This window comes from Pongo pygmaeus, chromosome 21, assembly GCF_028885625.2.
Source record: "Pongo pygmaeus isolate AG05252 chromosome 21, NHGRI_mPonPyg2-v2.0_pri, whole genome shotgun sequence".
Taxonomy (NCBI): Eukaryota; Metazoa; Chordata; class Mammalia; order Primates; family Hominidae; genus Pongo; species Pongo pygmaeus.
Window position 1 is genome coordinate 7,683,529 of NC_072394.2, and position 17,166 is coordinate 7,700,694.

Consider the following 17,166-nt stretch of genomic DNA (forward strand, 5'->3'; position numbering starts at 1 on the left):
TTCCTTGGTTTTATTTATTGGCTTGTGTGTTGTGTGCTTGTTTTCTGCACAGGGATGCCTCATTTTAAGTGATGAGTTAAACCACACATCGCTTGTGCTTGGGGCCCGACTCTCAGGTGCAACCATAAGAATCTTCAAACACAACAGTGAGTATCAATGTATTTACTCAACAAGTACTGGCTTGCTCCTAGAAGAAAGTAAAGATTATTGATGAGGCCTTGTTCTGTTCTTCAAGCTGACAATGTAGCCTCATGAAACACAATTATGTTTATATTCACTCCTGGCTTGTTAACCTCTGGTGACCTGGAACAAATGGTTGAAATGCATTAAACATCCAAATTGTTAAGTGTAACCCAAACACATTAATGTCACTGTTAGTGGTTTTGCAATGTGGCCTCTAAATACATGATTGATCTCTTAGGACTGCCATTTAATTATCAGAAGTGTTATTACTCTTCCCTTTCTGTAGCTCTGCCTTGGGAAAGTTTGAAGACTTAAGTTTTGTGTTAAGGTCAGGTAAAAAATGAGCCTGTTCCTTAGAAGAATGCCTCCTTTCACTTTGCCCACCCACAGATGCTCACATCCCCACCCAACAAAACCAACTATTCGACTTCATTGAAATGTCCTTTCAGGCTCTGGTTTGTGTGGTTGGGTGGTGAGGAGCAGGCAGAAGGCTATTTCTTCCTTTAGGGTCTTGATGAGGCAGCATGGAAATTATCAGGAAACACTTTGAAGGAGGTGGATGGTGGTGGACACCTGAGTTCTCTCGTCTGGCTCTGCTCCTGACTTACTGTGTCACTTTGTATAAATCCTTTCATCTTTCTTGCATTCATTTTCCTCATCTGTAAAACGAGGTGTCGAACTCTGTGATAGGTAAGGATCCTCCTAGTTGAAAGGTTTTGATTCTAATTTGTTATTGTCATTGGAAAATTCCCTTCTTTCTGTGCATATGTACATGCATGCACACACATGCACTCACACACATGCACACACGTGTACACACACAAATTTGTTTTCTCTTTCTTCCTTACCACCTTTCTCTCCTGCCTTCCCTTCCCCTTCATTTTTCCCGTTCCTCTTTCCTAGCTCTCCCCTCCATCCTCCAAGGAGGTAACAAAGTTTGAAGTGACAAGAAGAAGGCTGACAGAGAACTGAGGAAGAATTGTTTCAATTCTGTTCTGCCCACCTCCCAGCAGTCTTAAACCAAAGAACAATTGTCCCATGGGGGAGGAAAGAAAATGCATGGGAGTACTGTCAAGTGAACCCCCTTGTCTAACTCGTAGAGTTGTTCAAACGAAAAATCTATGGCTCTCACTGAGTGGGGTGAGGTCTGGCTATGCCTTACTGAGCCGCTTTCAGTAGCTATGTGAAGATGAACACTTAGAGTGAAGTTCAGGACCAGACCTTCCAGAAGAGCCAAACTGTGGCCCCCTCAGACTTATAGGGTGGCTATAACATCTAGCTTAATGTCATTCAAAATACACTGACCTCATTTGTCCATTTTGCATCAAACACTCAATTTCGGCTTTAGACTTGGATAAGCCAAGTTAAATTCTTTCAGTTCTGCCTGAAATATCATGGATTGTCACATCTAGACTCAAATCATTTTGGCAGTGTTGGGAATTCATGTTTGGAGTAGACGTCTTTCAGGGCTCCAAGTAAGTTTATTAAGAGACTACAAGGAATGCCTTTGGTATTAGCACAAGTGTGTTGTGCCCTTTGATTCTTCAGCATGATAGATGATTGCTGATCAAAGGCTCTGTCTACTTGGCAAAGGATGAAGGGGATAGCTAGGCAGTCATTCAACTGTAGTTCCATCTATGTATGTGGTTAAACATGATAATCTCACTTCCAGAGAGAGACGTAGTCTGGTTGTTATCTCTTTGGAACAAATCAACATGATCATCACCAATGTAAACCCTTTGTTTCTTCACTCCATTCTACTGTATCAGTGCTCGTAATGCTAGCTGCACAATAGTGGCATCTAGGGAACATCCATAAAAGATCACTGACTGTGCCCACCTCAGATCAACTCAGTCCAAATATCTGTCATGTAGATAGATAGATAGTTAAGCATACATACATATATAAATGACCAACTGGGAGACTAAACGTAAGCTTCATTAATCATTGACCAAGCATTCCCTATTCTCCAGCTTAAGGCTTTTAGGGTAGAAATCCTCCAAGATGACCATCACTGGGTTGGGGCCAAGACATCTGCATTTTCTTCCGAGTTCCCCAGATGATTATAATGTATACTGAGAGATATAAGACATAGAATCTTATTTTTTGAACCTCCTTTAATCCTTTAAGCTGTCCCCAGATTTTGCCAGTGTGCCCTGGGATATATCACCAGACACCTGCCATATTAATTATCCTCACTCTTGCTCTCTCTACTCTTTTACAATCTTGATCGAAAGTTGGCAGAGAATGTGTTCCAAGCCAAAATTTGTTAAGCATTTATTGAGTATCTATTCTGATTCAGGCACTATGTTAGGCCTTTGAAGGACTATAAAAGTGATAAGTAATATCTCAGCTATCTGAGGACTTGGAATCTAGTAGGAAAGGTAGATATGCATGCAAGGTACTGTATAAAGTGAAAAAGACCATGATGACATCAAGCAGTGGTTAAGAGCATAGGCTTTGGCTACAGTGCTTTCTCACACCCACTAAAATAGCTAAAATTTAAAAGGTGACAACACCAAATGTTAGCAAGGATATGGAGCCACCGCTAGAATGCTCACCCATTGCCTGTGGAGTATAAAATGGCACAACTTCTTTGGAAAGTTATTTGGCAAAGTTTTATAAAGCTAAACATACTCCTTTACTATGACCCAGAAATTCTATACCTAGATATTTACCCAAGAGGAATGAAAGTGTGTGTCCATTAAAAGTCTTGTACAAGAATGTTCTTAGCATCTTTATTCATAATAGCCAAAATCTGGAAATAATCCGAATGTCTACCAACAGGATAGTAGAAAAAACTATTATTTATTTATACAATAGAACACTACTCCACAAAAAAAAAAAAAAAAAAAAAAAGCAACAAGCTACTGCTACACATAACATGGCTGACTCTCAAGAAAAATTATTTTAATTATTTTGAGTGAAATAAACCAGACACAAACGTGTATACATACTGCGTGAGTTCATTTGTAGTCAATTCAAAAATAGACAAAACTAATCTATGATGATAGAAATTATAACAATGCTTGTCTCTGGTTTGGAGGGAGGGAATTGGTGAGAAGAGGCATAAAAGAACTTTCTGGGGCAATCTTTTGATGGGGTGATGGTTACATTCTTATTTAAATTCATCGAATTGTACACTTAATATTTGTATGTTTCCCTGTAAGTAAATTTAAGCTAACAATATTATTACAATCATACAACATATATAAAATTAAAACCATTGCTCCAATATTTTAAAACAAAGTACAGGCTTTGACCCATGCATTTGTGTTCTCATCCTATAGCTTATTAGACTGTGAAACTGTGGTCCTAGACACACTACTTTACCTTCTGGATCTCAATTTTCCTATTCCAAAAATGAGGATAATTATGATACAAAAATAATACTATGGTTGGAAAAGGCATATAAGTGCTTAGCACGATGCCTGGCAATGGGAACTACTGAATTATTTGTATCTGCTATGTTATTACTATTACTACCCTTGTCATTGTCATCAGTGTCACTAAGGGACAGTAGAAAACATTATGGAAAAATGAAGAGTCTATTTCTCCTTGGGAATTGCATAAAATGGATGGCATTTGCAGTAGATGCTGAAGGATTAAGATAATTCTAATCAGGGAAGAAGAAAAGATTATTTCAGGCAGAAACTAATCTGGAGCATGCAGAGAGCAGCAGGACTCTCAGCATGACCTGAACGATCATGCTAAGAATGTATGTACTTCAAAAAGCAACAAAAGGCGCCTGGGAGTTCTGCTTCCTACCATGCTGTTCCCTGGCTAAACTGGTTTTTCTCAAAACATTTAGTTGCCTTCTCATATGTCTAGTAGAGATGGAAACAGAGATACAAGCTTTAAGTTAAAGCTTTGAACAGCACTGGATGAAAAAAATAATAATTCTGAAGATCATCTGTCTCTAAAGCAGTGTTCTCTTAGAATTTCTCTATTCTCTGTTTTTGTTTTGTTTTGTTTTGTTGTTGTTTTTCCATTTGCTATTACCTGGAAGTCATCAGTGAGGGGCAGATGGACCCTGTGTGTCTCCAGATATGATACCCTAAAAAGCCTTTGACATCATTTATATGGGATGCAGGTTAGAGCACTGAATCCTATCACTAGACAACCCCAAATTAGGAATGTTCTATTTTTACAAAGGGAATTGTATTCTCTAAACATGTCAATACCATAAGAGACAGTGAAAGGCTGAGGAAATGGCCCAGATTAAAGGATAAGAAAGAACAGTATCAGTCAAGTGCAATGGCAGGTCCTAGACTAGATTCCAAAAGAGACAGGAAAATGCATAAAGGAAATTACCAGGCCAATTTGAAAAATTGGAAGATGCATGGTTAATTAGATAATATTAGATAAGAAGTGTATCAACATTAAAAATACTGAAGTGGATCGTTTCACCATAGTCCAGGGGTAGACAACTTATGACCTGTGAACTAAGAACACTTTTACATATTTAAAGCGTCGTATAAAGAACAAAGAAGACTACGCAACAGAGACTGTATGTGGTCCACAAAGCCTAAAGTAAAACTATCTGGCTTTTTATAGAAAAGATTTGCTGAATCCTGCTGTAATTGTATAAGAATACCCTATTCTTAAAGGGGAGAATACCCTATTCTTAAAGAAGACACATTGAATTATTTAGGGGTAAAGAACATGATATATGCAACTTTGTCTTAATGCAGGGAAAAAATTGTGTGTGTGTGTGTGTGTGTGTGTGTGTGTGTACACACACATTTAAACACAGGTGGACAGACATAGCTATAAATATGCATAGACGAGATGATTAAGTAAATGGGATAAAGTGTTAATAGGTGAATCTAGGTTAAAGTAAGTGGGTGTTCTTTGCAGTACTCTTATTCTTGGAATTTTTCTGTTACGTTTCAAATTATTTCCAAATAAAATTTTCCCTTAAATTCTTAACTTTTTGCTGAAATTACAATTTAAGGGTTAAATTTTATCTCCCAATTTTACAAAGCTCTCAAAACATTCAGTAACTTATTCTTCATGCTCTCCCTTTGTACTCATGAAAAATAGATAATAGTTACTATCTCTATCCTAACAATGAATGTTAGCTGTTGTTATTTAGACTAGCAACTAACATTTATTGAGAAAGTCCTCTGTGCCAGATACTGAGGTAATGGCCTTCTCTAATTTATTTAGCCCTGTGAAGAATTCCATGAGGTAGGAACTGCTTTACAAATGAGAAGATTCAGGCTTAGAGTTATTAAGCAACTTGTCCAAGATCATACAACTGATTAATAGTGAAACCTGGAGCTGTCTGGGTAAATACTGCCCTTCTCCACTAATTGAGAATTGGGTGCAGCTAGGGTCAGAGTCTGTCCTCTAACCCATGGGAGTCTATTATGCCTGAGCTGCTGTTGCTCTTCTGCTCTCTTTGGTAGGAAAAATAATGCTAACCCTCCAGAGATGTCCATGCCCTCATCCCCAGAACCTACAAACATTATGTTGCCTGGCAAAGGGAGTTCAGGTTGCAGATGGAATTCAGGCCGCAAAACAGCTAACTGTACAGAGACTATCCACGTAGGTCTAGTGCAATCATAGGGTTGTTAAATGTGGAAAAGAGCGGCAAAAGAGTGAGCATCAGGGCAATGCAATGTGAGAAAGACTTAAAGAGCCCTTGCTGGCTTTGAAGATGAAAGAAGACCACAAGCTAAGGAATGCAGGAAGCATTTCCCTAGAAGCCGGAAAAATCAAGGACATGGATTCGCCCTTAGAGCTTCCAGACAGAAATACAGCCCCGCCAATATCTTGATTTTCACCCAGTCGAACCCATTTCAGACTTCTGACCTCTAGAACTGTAAGATAAGTTTGTGTTGTCTTAAAGTCACTAAGTGTATTCTAACTTCTTATAGCAGCAATAGGAAACCGCTAGGCTTTCATTCACAGGTGCACAAAACCCTTGTTCCCACACACCCACATGTTTAACAAAACTTTGAAACATGAGCATATTCTGCTGCTGTTGTATTTACATCACAAAAACAGCCCCCTTGAGAGCAGAGTTATTTCCAGGGTCCTCTGAATGACTTCTTTCTTGAGAGGTGAGGGAAGCAAGAAGTATAAGGAGAGGGAAAGAACCGAGTAGAGTTATAATATGTACAGCATCAGATGCTGCTGGCTCTGTTTCTTGCTCTGCTATTCCCAAGATAATACTAACTGCTTTAGTATGCAGTGATGTCTTAATCCTTCATGTGCATCCACACAGATTGGACTGATAATACAGGGATTGTTTAGGATCTGTAGAAACTCTGTGTGCATGACACATACAACCAGTCCAGATAGAAGCTAATAACTTGTGAGACAGGTTTTAAGAACAGCCACCTGCACCAGAGCATTCTTAAACACTGGGATTGGGGACTTTCATGCAACTCTAAACTTGTTCTGCTCTCATGGACTGTCCTCTGCTTCATGTCCTCTCCTTACACCTTAACAATACTCTTCTGCCCATTGGAGAGGAGGAGGTTCTATTTTTTAGTAGTACCAGTGGAAGTGGACATCCTTTGTTATTTAAGCCAACTATGAATGAATCAGAATTCTGGGCCCTTGGAGTTTTGAATTCTCTGTAGGAAAAAATACCTAAGATATACTTAAACCTACTCAGACCATCATAATAAACTTTTAAGCCTGTGTAAATAGGCTTGACCATTAACTCCAAAGCTATTCATTATTCTTCTCTCTCCATTTCCCACAAAGCCAGAATGAATACCTGAGAAGACTAAATAGAAGGAAAGTTCTGCAAGGCAGCAAAATCAGAACACCCAAAGTCTATTTCCTAAAAAAACAGGAAAAGACTCAGAAGTGCATTTTTAGTGATGTTAAATTCAAAACTGGGTACTAGAGCCAGGCCTGGTAGCTCGTATCTGTAAGCCCAACTACTCGGTTAGCTAAGATGGAAGGATCACTTAAGGCCAGGAGTTCAAGACCAGCCTGGGCAACATAGCAAGACCTCATTTCTTAAACAATAACAACAACAAAAAAAAGACACCTGAGTACCGGAATCTTTTATCACCATAGATTAGTTCTTCTATAATAGTAAATGTGGATAATAGCTGAGTCATAACTACTCTATCATTTATTCAGCTTTCACTGGTATTAGGTTCTTAGCTAATTGGTTCATTTAATTTTAACAGCAACCCAGATACACAGTTCTTTTCATTATCCTCATTTTGTTAAAGAGAAAACTAATCCTCAAAGTGATTACATGACCTGCCTAAGGTCAGACAAATGATAAATCACAGGGGTCAAAATGCAGACCCAAGGCCATTGCTTTTGTCTTGATTTGCTTCCCCCAGCAGCAGACCCTGAAACATGGATGTAATCACAAGTCACTTATTCAGAAAGTGATGCCAGGAAGCACCAGTAGGTGAGCAGGGCACACGAAGGCAGCCAACATGGTGCATTGTCAAGCAAGTGACCAGAGTGGACAACAGGACCTCGATTCTACTAGGAAACTCTGGGTGCCAGGATAGATAACTCACCGTTATCCCTACCTGTGGGCTGAGGGAGCTGAAGTATTTATCCACAAATTCCCACTTGTGACTGATTGAAGGCTGCTCCCTACTCAGGCTATGTTCCCACAGCCAGAAAAAGAGCTCTTAGACAAAGAATGGCCTGCGTTTGCATTAAGAAGCTGGGCTGAGAGGGTATAGGCAGGATGTGCACAGCACTTGTTAACACTCTTAACCACTAGCTGAGTCCAGCTACTTGCTGCCAGGCCATATGTAGGACTCAGAAAACTATGGTCCCTTGTGTAAAACTCAGTCCAGTGTGATGGCTAATGGAGCCCTATCCTGTTAGTAGCCTTAATTTCAATTCAGAATGCTGAAGTTTGGCCTCTGCATTCTTGCTGGCTAAGTATTAAAAATATCTCTTTGCATTTTCTACTGTGGGCAGCTTCAGGGACATAGCCAACCCTTGGGCTGCCCTTGTGCTATTCAGCCATTCTCCAGCCATTTCACGGCCTCAGCTACAGAGTAAGCTGCAACCAAGAACCAACACATTTGTTCTCCATGGTGATTCTGGTGCATTTTGAGGAAATGAGCAAATGACGAAGTTATTTTTCCCCAACATTTCTCAGGCTTTCATATGCACATGAGGTACGTGGGGGTCTTGTTAAAATGCAGACTCTGATTGAGCAGGTCTGGGTGGGGGCCTGAGATCCTGCATTCTGACAAGCTCCTGGGTGCTGCTACTGCTGCTGCTGCCATGCAGAACCACACTTAGAGCAGCGAGACAGCAGGCAACCTCGGTCCTCAAGTGAGTCACAAAGACTTTCTTAACCTAGCCTCGGAGAAAAGCTGTTTCTTCAGCTTAGAGAGTTGTCATGAGGTCAGAGGTCCAGGCAGGCCAGGAATTTGGAGTGGTTTAAAAAAAAAGTGGAAAGGAAGAACCAAAATTCTACCTACTAAAGACCAAGAGGAGGAAGAAAAAGAAGGCCAGTGTTTGCCAGAAAACTCTGAGCACTACCTAGTCTGCAGAACAAGGGCTAGTGAGGTTGTTTAAGTAAAAAGTTAAACCCATAAACATGGCTTAGACTACTTTGCAAGCCATGGTCTTTTATATTTCAGTGTCCAACTTGGATTTCTAAACTAGATTGCTTAATAAAGCCAGCAATTGCCTCCCTATCTTTTAATGATAATCAATTGTATTGAGCCTTCGTTGTAATGAGCCATTTACATTCACCAACTCATTTTAGCCTCATAACTACAAAATGAGGCATCTGGTACTCTTATCTCCTTTTTGACAGTTGAAGAAGAAACACCTACAAAGTGGTGAAGTGACTTAGATACACAGAGCTAGTAAGAGTCAGAGCTGGTAAACGTACGAAGTCTGACTCCAGAGTCTCCGTTTTTAAGCATGACACGCTACCTCCTTTCCTGGCCTTTTCTACCCTTTTTTTGCCGCTGGATGGTAGAGTAATGAATGTAATACTTGGTAGCCTTCATCTCCCATACACCTTTCCCAGGGCCAAGGCAGTTTTGGTTAGGTAGATGCTGCCAGCACCCACCTGACTGAGAATCCTAACCACTGGGCTCCTACACTGTTCTCTGAATCATGTCTCACCTTCGTGCATTGAGCCCCCTCATTTAGGGATCCCATCTCAGTACTTTGTCTCATTCCACAATCTCCTTCCTGAGGATCAGAATCCTATGCATTGCATCAAGCCCAGAGCCCAAGCGTATTGGACACCCTGTCCCGGTTTCTAGGTTCTGCCTGTCCTTCATCTCATGCCTACAGAGTCAAAAGTTGCTGCAATTACCCCATCCCCCTGCAGGGTAAACAGGCCCTGTCCCTAGCGCCTGCCTCACCCATAAGCCCAACCCAGGTCATCTGCTCTCAGCTGTCTTTTACACTCTTCCAAGAAGATCCCCTTGCTTCTTTGAACTGCCTAAGGCCGTGCAACATCTATCCACATGTTTAAAGAGCCATCCAGAAAACTGAGCTGAAGTCCTTGCACAATCTGCTTTATAAAACTTAAAGGCACCAAATTTTCAGTCAAAATGGCCTCTGTGATCTCATGGAGAACAGACCCCATAAATGTCACTTTCAAAAAATAATTATTTTGCTTGACAAAATCGGTCATTGTGATTTTGTTTCCGCCAAAAGGCTAAACAAGGGGGACAGTCCTCCCCACCACCATCTGAAAAGTAAGAATAATTTCTTTGTCATCATTCATAGCTATTTAAATACCTGCTACTTACTATTTCACATTTGGGCTGAATCTTGAAGGATGAAACTGCATGTCCAAAGGAATAAGAGGAGTGGATATAGAGATGGGGGGTAAGGGACTAGGAACAGTAAAAAGTAACATTCATTCATCATCCATCCATCTTTTCATTTACAAAATATGAGCGCCGCTGATAGGCAGACACAAAAATATTTTTGCTGAGCAACCCAGAGAGTAGGAAACCAAAGGGTGTCTCTAAATGCAGCTGAAAGTAGTTTTTGTGGGGCCTTGGGTGACAAAGAATAAACCACCAACCACCAACCACACCAGGAGCATATGGAAAGTGGAGGCTGAGTTTCAGCCCCAATCTTGCGTTCCTGGATCCAGAGGAGAGGGAGCAGGGGCACTGAGAAATGGGCAGAGAGTGAAGATCTCACATTAGATCTAGGCCTTTGGAAAACCCACAGCTGCACAAGAGAAGAGAAAGGAGGAAGCCCTGATGTATGCAACAGTGTTGCCATTTGACAGTGAAATAAGAGGAAAGCTAAATGTCTGGGTTTTTTCTTCAGGAAGACACACTATGAACTATGCCCTACCTTCTTGGAAGATTCTGGGTCCCTTGCTGCCTTGTGCTTTCTTTTCACAAAGCTGCATCTTCAGCTTTTCCAGATCCAGGAGGCTTGCTATTTATTAGGGTTTTGAATGTAAGAACAGGCACAGGCTCAAGCTGGCTAAGAGCATTTGTCACCTAAGCCTGATTGTAGTTTTGGACACATAGTTGGATTATTCCAAGTATTTAGTAATTCAGTAATCCAGTTAACTATGCTGGTGAAAGGCTAGGACTGTTTTGCACTAGGCACCAGAACATGGTCTCCACATTTTCATTTCTTAGAGCTAGATATTTATAACCATCTGATAGGGTTTGGCTGTGTCCGCACCCAAATCTCATCTTGAATTGTAGCTCCCATAATTCCCATGTGTTGTGGAAGGGACCTAGTGGGAGATAATTGAATTATGGGGGCGGTTTCCCCTATACTGTTCTCGTGGTAGTGAATAAGTCTCACGACATCTGACGGTGTTATAAGGGGTTTCCCCTTTCGCTTGGTTCCGACTCTCTCGTCTGCCATCAGGTAAGATGTGTCTTTCCCCTTCCGCCATGACTGTGAGGCTTCCCCAGCCACGTGGAGCTGTGAGTCCATTAAACCTCATTTTCTTTATAAATTACCCAGTCTCAGGTATGTCTTTATCAGTAGCATGAAAATGGACTAACACACAACCAAACCAGTTCAATCCTTTTAGTCCTCTACAAACCAAAAGAAACCTCCTTAGTGAGTCAAATTTTGTGCTGAATAACACCAAGGCATTATTACTGCTCAAATAATGGGCATTTTAAGTCCGTGGTGTGTCATTATGACTCGACAACCACACTGTACCATAGCACCGTGTGTGTGTGCCTAGATGGTGTCAAATTTATACTTTTATTTTAATTTCCGAATCTCAGAATTTTCTTATTAAATCAACAAGAACAGGTTTGTTTGGAGGGCTTTTGTTTGGGGAACTTTTTTTAACAAAACTTCTGGCATTGTTTTTTTCACCTGCAAAAAACGAAAACCTAATAGTCCTTCCCTACTTCTCAGAGGTGTCATGGGGATTAACATAATGCAAGTGTAAGTGCCTTAATAAGCATCATTATTTAAAAAAATCCCTTGCAGATGTGAGCATGCAGCTTGCTGAAACAGTAGAATCCCATAAGGCCTACAGAACATAAATCACAATCCCTTAAATCTGCGGGTTTATAACCCATGCACTGTGGCCTTGTAGAACGACAGAGAACAAGAGATGAACATACCAGGGGCTAAGGTGGGGCCAGAATCCAGGCCGAGCGCAGTCTTCCCTTTTCCTGTGTAGCTTCTGTGATTCTAAGAGGTCGGAGAGTTCATCCCTTGCAGGAGAAAAAAAAATGGCTAATTGATTTTCCTTCTGCTCAAGAATCCTGGTGTGTTGACCCTGGGGGGCTGTGAACTCCACCAAAAGCCACTCCCATGGCAATCTCCATTCAAGTCAAACACAACGAAGTCCCTGACTTGGAAAACACTGGTATTCCTCTTGCTTCCCTCTGCAAAATGTATAAAACACAGCACAGCCACCGAAAGGCTTGTTTTCATGTCTTGCGTGTTATTTTTAAAAATAGAGAAAAGCTTCTCTTTAGGACTCGTGGCGTTCATTTTAAAATTCTGGATTAATCCATTGTGTGTATGTGACCTTTTCGGTGCAAAAACAACACAGTGGCCTCTGAATTTACATATTTTTTTCCAAATCTTAGAATATTCATTTTAAAATGACTACTAATTTAGTTCACTTGGGTTTAGTTTTTATTCCAGTGGCGTCGGAGCCATATTTACCATCTATCATTTCTGCACAAAAACTTATAAATTCCAAGTCCCAAAGGGAAAACATTCTTAACAGGAATGCTTTTATTCACCATCTCTTTATTCCATTCAGAGGATTTGGTTATAGATGATGAATAATAGTATAAAAGATTATAGACATAATAAATAAAAGATTATAGGAAAGGAAGACTGGTTCTCCAAGTCGCAAGGTTTTCTTCAGTATTTTAGGAACTCTGCCTAAAGCAAAAGTGAAAAGAAGATGCCCAAATAGGTGAAAGTTTATTAACTGAAAATTTCAAAACAAGAAAGCTGCTTTTTGTTTCCTTGGCTGCCATCTAGTGGTTAATAATGTACACTAAAACACGCTCTTGGGAACGTTCAAAAAATATCTGTCTCCTCGTGTTTAAAACAAAACAAAAGATACCATCAATTTTTGAAAATATATTGCAGGTAGGAGATATTTATCTTTTCTAATAATTCTTATTTCTATCCACAAGTGGCATTTCCTTGCCTGTCTCCTAGTCTACATTCTTTCTCCAGGAAAAGAACATTGATGCAATCATTAGATAATGATTGAGCCTAGTACTGTGTACTAAGACTCGGGCGAGAAGGAAGAGGACGAGGTCCCTGACTTCACGGAAGAGAGACATGAAAGCAAAAAACGAACATCGTGATGAGTGCTTTAAAAAGAATAGACAAGTCAGGAGGGACACCAAGGAGGAAGCCCTTAACTCTGTTCCGTATTATTGACGAGAAGAGTTTGGGTTAAGACTTCAGTGATGAGTGAGCATTCTCCAGACAGACAAGACGAAAAAAAGCATGGAGGAGAATCAGGAGGCTGTGTGTTGGGGGATGTTGACAAACTATGTCAGAAAGACAGGCAGAGGCTATATCAGGAAGGGCCATTCGGGATTGTATTAGGCAACTGGAACAAACCTCAGTTGCCAATAATAATCAGCAAGTATTTCTCACTGGAGACTGCAGGTGAGCTGGGGTAACTGTGCTCTACGTGCCATTAATCCTCTCCCAGGGTCAATCTGAGAACAGGGGGCTAGCCTGGGCGTTTTCTTTGTCTGTCACTAGCAGAAGCACAAGAGAAAGAGTAGAAATGCATAAGACCTCTTCAGATCTAGGTTTGGAACTAGCAAACTGTCTCTACTCTGTATTCTGTTAGCCAAAGCAAGTTACTTGGCTGAACCCAAGCCAAGGGGCAGGGAAACGTTCTCCACCGGTGAGAGGAAAGGACTGCAAAGTCACAGAAGAAGGAACTCAAATGAGGTGGAAAATGGGCCAGTAATGTAGTCTGCAGCAAGTTCCATCTTGGAAATGGGTTTGAGGTTCCCATATTTGTCTAAAAAACGGTTAGAAAAACATTATATCGATCAAAGTAGAGGTCTGGCTTTGCGTTATGGGTTCCAGACCCCAGGGATACTGAGCATACAAACATCTGGGCCCTGACCCACACCAACTGATTCAAAATCTCTGAGTAGAAATTTCGAGAATCTGCATTTTAACTGGTTACCTGGATGATTATTTCTATTCATCCTGAAGGTTGAGAACCACTGGAAGATTAATGAGAAAATAGAAAAAAAAAGTCAAGGAAAAACATAAAAGGAAAATGTATTAAAAGAGGAAATAGTGCTCACGAAGAATACTAGAAATAGTGGGAAAAGAAATAAGAAAAACTAATGAAAAATGGTGTCCAGATGGCGAGGGAAGAAGCTTAAAAGACAAGTGTGTATTGAATTGTGTCAAATGCTGCCCACAGGTCAAGTAGAACAAGAACTGAAGAAAGCCCTGTAAATTTGTCAATTAGGTAATATTATGTGAAAAGAACACAATAGTGATGCCAGGATATCATGAGGCCTGTTTTGCAGATAAAAAGAGAAAGAAAGAAAGAAAAGGAAAGTGGCATGAAATAAAACAAAGATCCACCATTCTTCCAATTCTTCTTTCACGGGTCCTTACGATCTTGGTGAAATTAATTAATTCCACATTCAAACTGACAAAGCACCTAAAAAGTTAGTTTCTGGCTAATGACTAAAGAAATGAAAGGAAAATGACCTTTTTTTTCTTTTTTTGTATCTGTTGGTTCTGATAACATGCCAGATATTATTGGTAGCATACTGACAGCATACTATATCTAATACCTAAGGCTTTATATATTTGAAAAAAGAATTATTCCCTTAATTCTTCATTATTTCATTACATATTTCCTTTATTTTTCCATTATTTATATGATGTTTTCTTAAGGAGGTTAAAGGAAGTCAAATAGTGTATTAACACTACTGTTTGGATTCCCAAGATATCTTGCTAGTATGCAGCATCTTATTCATGTCACACACTTTTTCTGAATTTCAGGACCCGATATCCAGTCTCTAGCGGGTGGATGCTGAGGACAGCTTGGAAGGTGCCATGCTAACAGGGGCCTCTTAGAGATGAGGTTCTGATATTGCACTATCAAATTCTTACTTGTCCTATCCCACTCCAATTCATAGGAAGTCACCTTTATTTAAATGTGGTTTGCTTAAATGTACTTGATAATTAAAAAGAAACACACACACACACAAATATATTCACAACTCTATTTCAAAGAACCATCTTGTGGCCTCATTGAGTGTGGCAGAGTTGCAGTATGGAAAAGTTAATGCAGCCACTAATGCATTCACGCAGCTTTGAGGGAAGGCCTAAAACAGATCCAAGCACAGACTGGAGACTCAAAGACAAAGTTGAAGGGTTCTCCATTGAGACCAAGAACTGCAGCTAATTTGAGCCTAGACTAGTGAGTGATAAGCCAATGCACATCCGCTTCTTGAGAGCTTTGTCTATAGTGGTCAAAACCAGTACTGACTATGCAGCTTTAGATTTATCTTTTTTTTTTACTTTGAGACAGAGTCTTTCTCTGTCACCCAGGCTGAAGTGCAGTGGTGCGATCTCAGCTCACTGCAACATCCATCTCCTAGGTTCAAGCAATTCTCCTGTCTCAGCCTCCCAAGTAGCTGGGATTACAGGGGCCTACCACCATACCCACTTAATTTTTTGTATTTTTAGTAGAGACTGGGTTTCACCATGTTGGTCCCTAACTCCTGAACTCAAAGATTTATCTTTGCTAGATGTCAGCTTTTGTGAGCATTTTAAATGGTGTTTCTAATGCCTGGTGAACATTGCATAACAGTCAAGGCAGCAGTTAAGTAGCATCTCCACCTTTTAAAATTAAGATTGGATGCTGGACCTAAAGTATTTCAGTTTCAGCTTCTCAAAAAAGGGAAAGCTTAGGAAATGCAAAAAATACACAGTAGAAATATAATCAGTCTAAAAAATATGCCCATAAACCTCAGCCATTTTTTTCTTGCTAGGCTTAAAAGTTAAAAACAAAATAATACACACACATGTACATATATAGCAAACAGCTAGGTTGGTAGGCAAGTTCTTCTAAATGATCTCTCAACCCAAGCCCAGTCATCTACCTCTGATAGCAGATAAATGAATTGTCACTATTGATTATATTTGACATTAGAAGTTAACAAGATTATTCTGCCAAACATTCATCCTCCCTTGTTCTACATCACCATTTCATTTGAGAAGAAGGGACAATGGCTTTCACATAAGGCAGCAAAGGGTAGTGTTACAAATGTGAATTACAGTACAGACTACCTGGGTTCAAATCCTGATTCTGTTGCTTATGATAGACCTCAGGCAGTTTACTCAACTCCTCTGTGTCTCAGTTTCCTGAACCACAGAATGGAAATGCTACTAGTACTTCCTCCAGATGGTTCTTATGAGGATTAAATGAGGTATGACAAAAACTGAGCTTAGAAGGGTGCCTGGCACACAGATAGGGCTCAATAACTGTGAGCTATTATTGTGTTCAGAGATCTCCAAATATTTTGAAAAAGAGGCTTAATTGTCCCACTGCTTTAAAGTTTTGAAACTTCTAAGGTTGGGGGATGTCAGAAATCAAGGCTCAAAGTGTAGGAAGTGAGATGCGGGCAAACTCAGCTAAACTCTAACACGCTCATGTCTACACGATTGATGAGTGGTATTAATTATGCCTCTCAGAGTTCATTTCAGCCTGCAACAAAGCTTAGACCTAAGAGATGCATTTAACGTAGAATTTCAATCTCTCTAAGGCAGGCGGGGAGAGCCTTTAAGAGCCTAGGAAACCATGTCCCACTGGTGAGAGTTTACTCTGCCTACTTGTACAAATCCGGCTATTTGTCTTGTCAGAGTTAAGTTCTACTGAAAAATAGACCTCTCTCTCTCTCTCCCTAAGGGTTCTCTGATTCTGAATTTGTTCTCTGGAAGTTTAGGTCTGAGTGTGAACTTAAAACATCTGGAAAAAGAAAGTGGAAAAGGAAAAGTAAGCCCTTTCATGACTCAATTTCTTTTTTGGTATTATTTAAAGACACACAAAGCCTAGAGAAGCTCCTGAGAGATGCTGTCATCTATGGCCAGCCTCGAACCCGCAGAGCTTGGAAAAAGATTCTCATCCTGGTGGAGGGTGTCTACAGGTATGTAAATAACAGGACACATTTTACAACTCGGAGGCCTGCAGCAAGCTGACCAGTGCGGAAATGCTGACCTTTCCTAGATAAACAGAGAAATGACTTAGAATTGGTTATATTACACAGGGACCTGAGACAGAGCCACCAATGGGAGCTGTCAGATGTGGGTCATCTGTCTTTTTGATGACTCTATATATGACGGAGCAGCTTGGAGGCTAGCCCGCTTGTGAAGGCTTCCTCAGAAATATCCTCACAAGGCATTGCTAACTTGAGTTGATTCATTCCACTACCTTTGACTGCCCCAGAGGTTCAAAGGCATTTTGCAGCTGGGTTATTCAAGATCAAAACACTCCTTGCCTTTATGACCGGTAGAAATTGTTGATGGGTGGCC

General features: G+C 40.4%; 1 protein-coding gene across 1 annotated transcript in view; it reads left to right on the forward strand.

Annotated features, from left to right (window-relative positions):
* SPTLC3 (serine palmitoyltransferase long chain base subunit 3) overlaps nucleotides 1-17,166 on the forward strand; it is a 226,325-nt gene that overhangs the window by 144,173 nt on the left and 64,986 nt on the right. Inside the window, exons 11-12 of the mRNA XM_054467406.2 lie at nucleotides 53-146; nucleotides 16,676-16,781. Of these exons, the coding sequence (XP_054323381.1) occupies nucleotides 53-146; nucleotides 16,676-16,781 (200 nt within the window). The remainder of the gene's footprint in view (nucleotides 1-52; nucleotides 147-16,675; nucleotides 16,782-17,166) is intronic.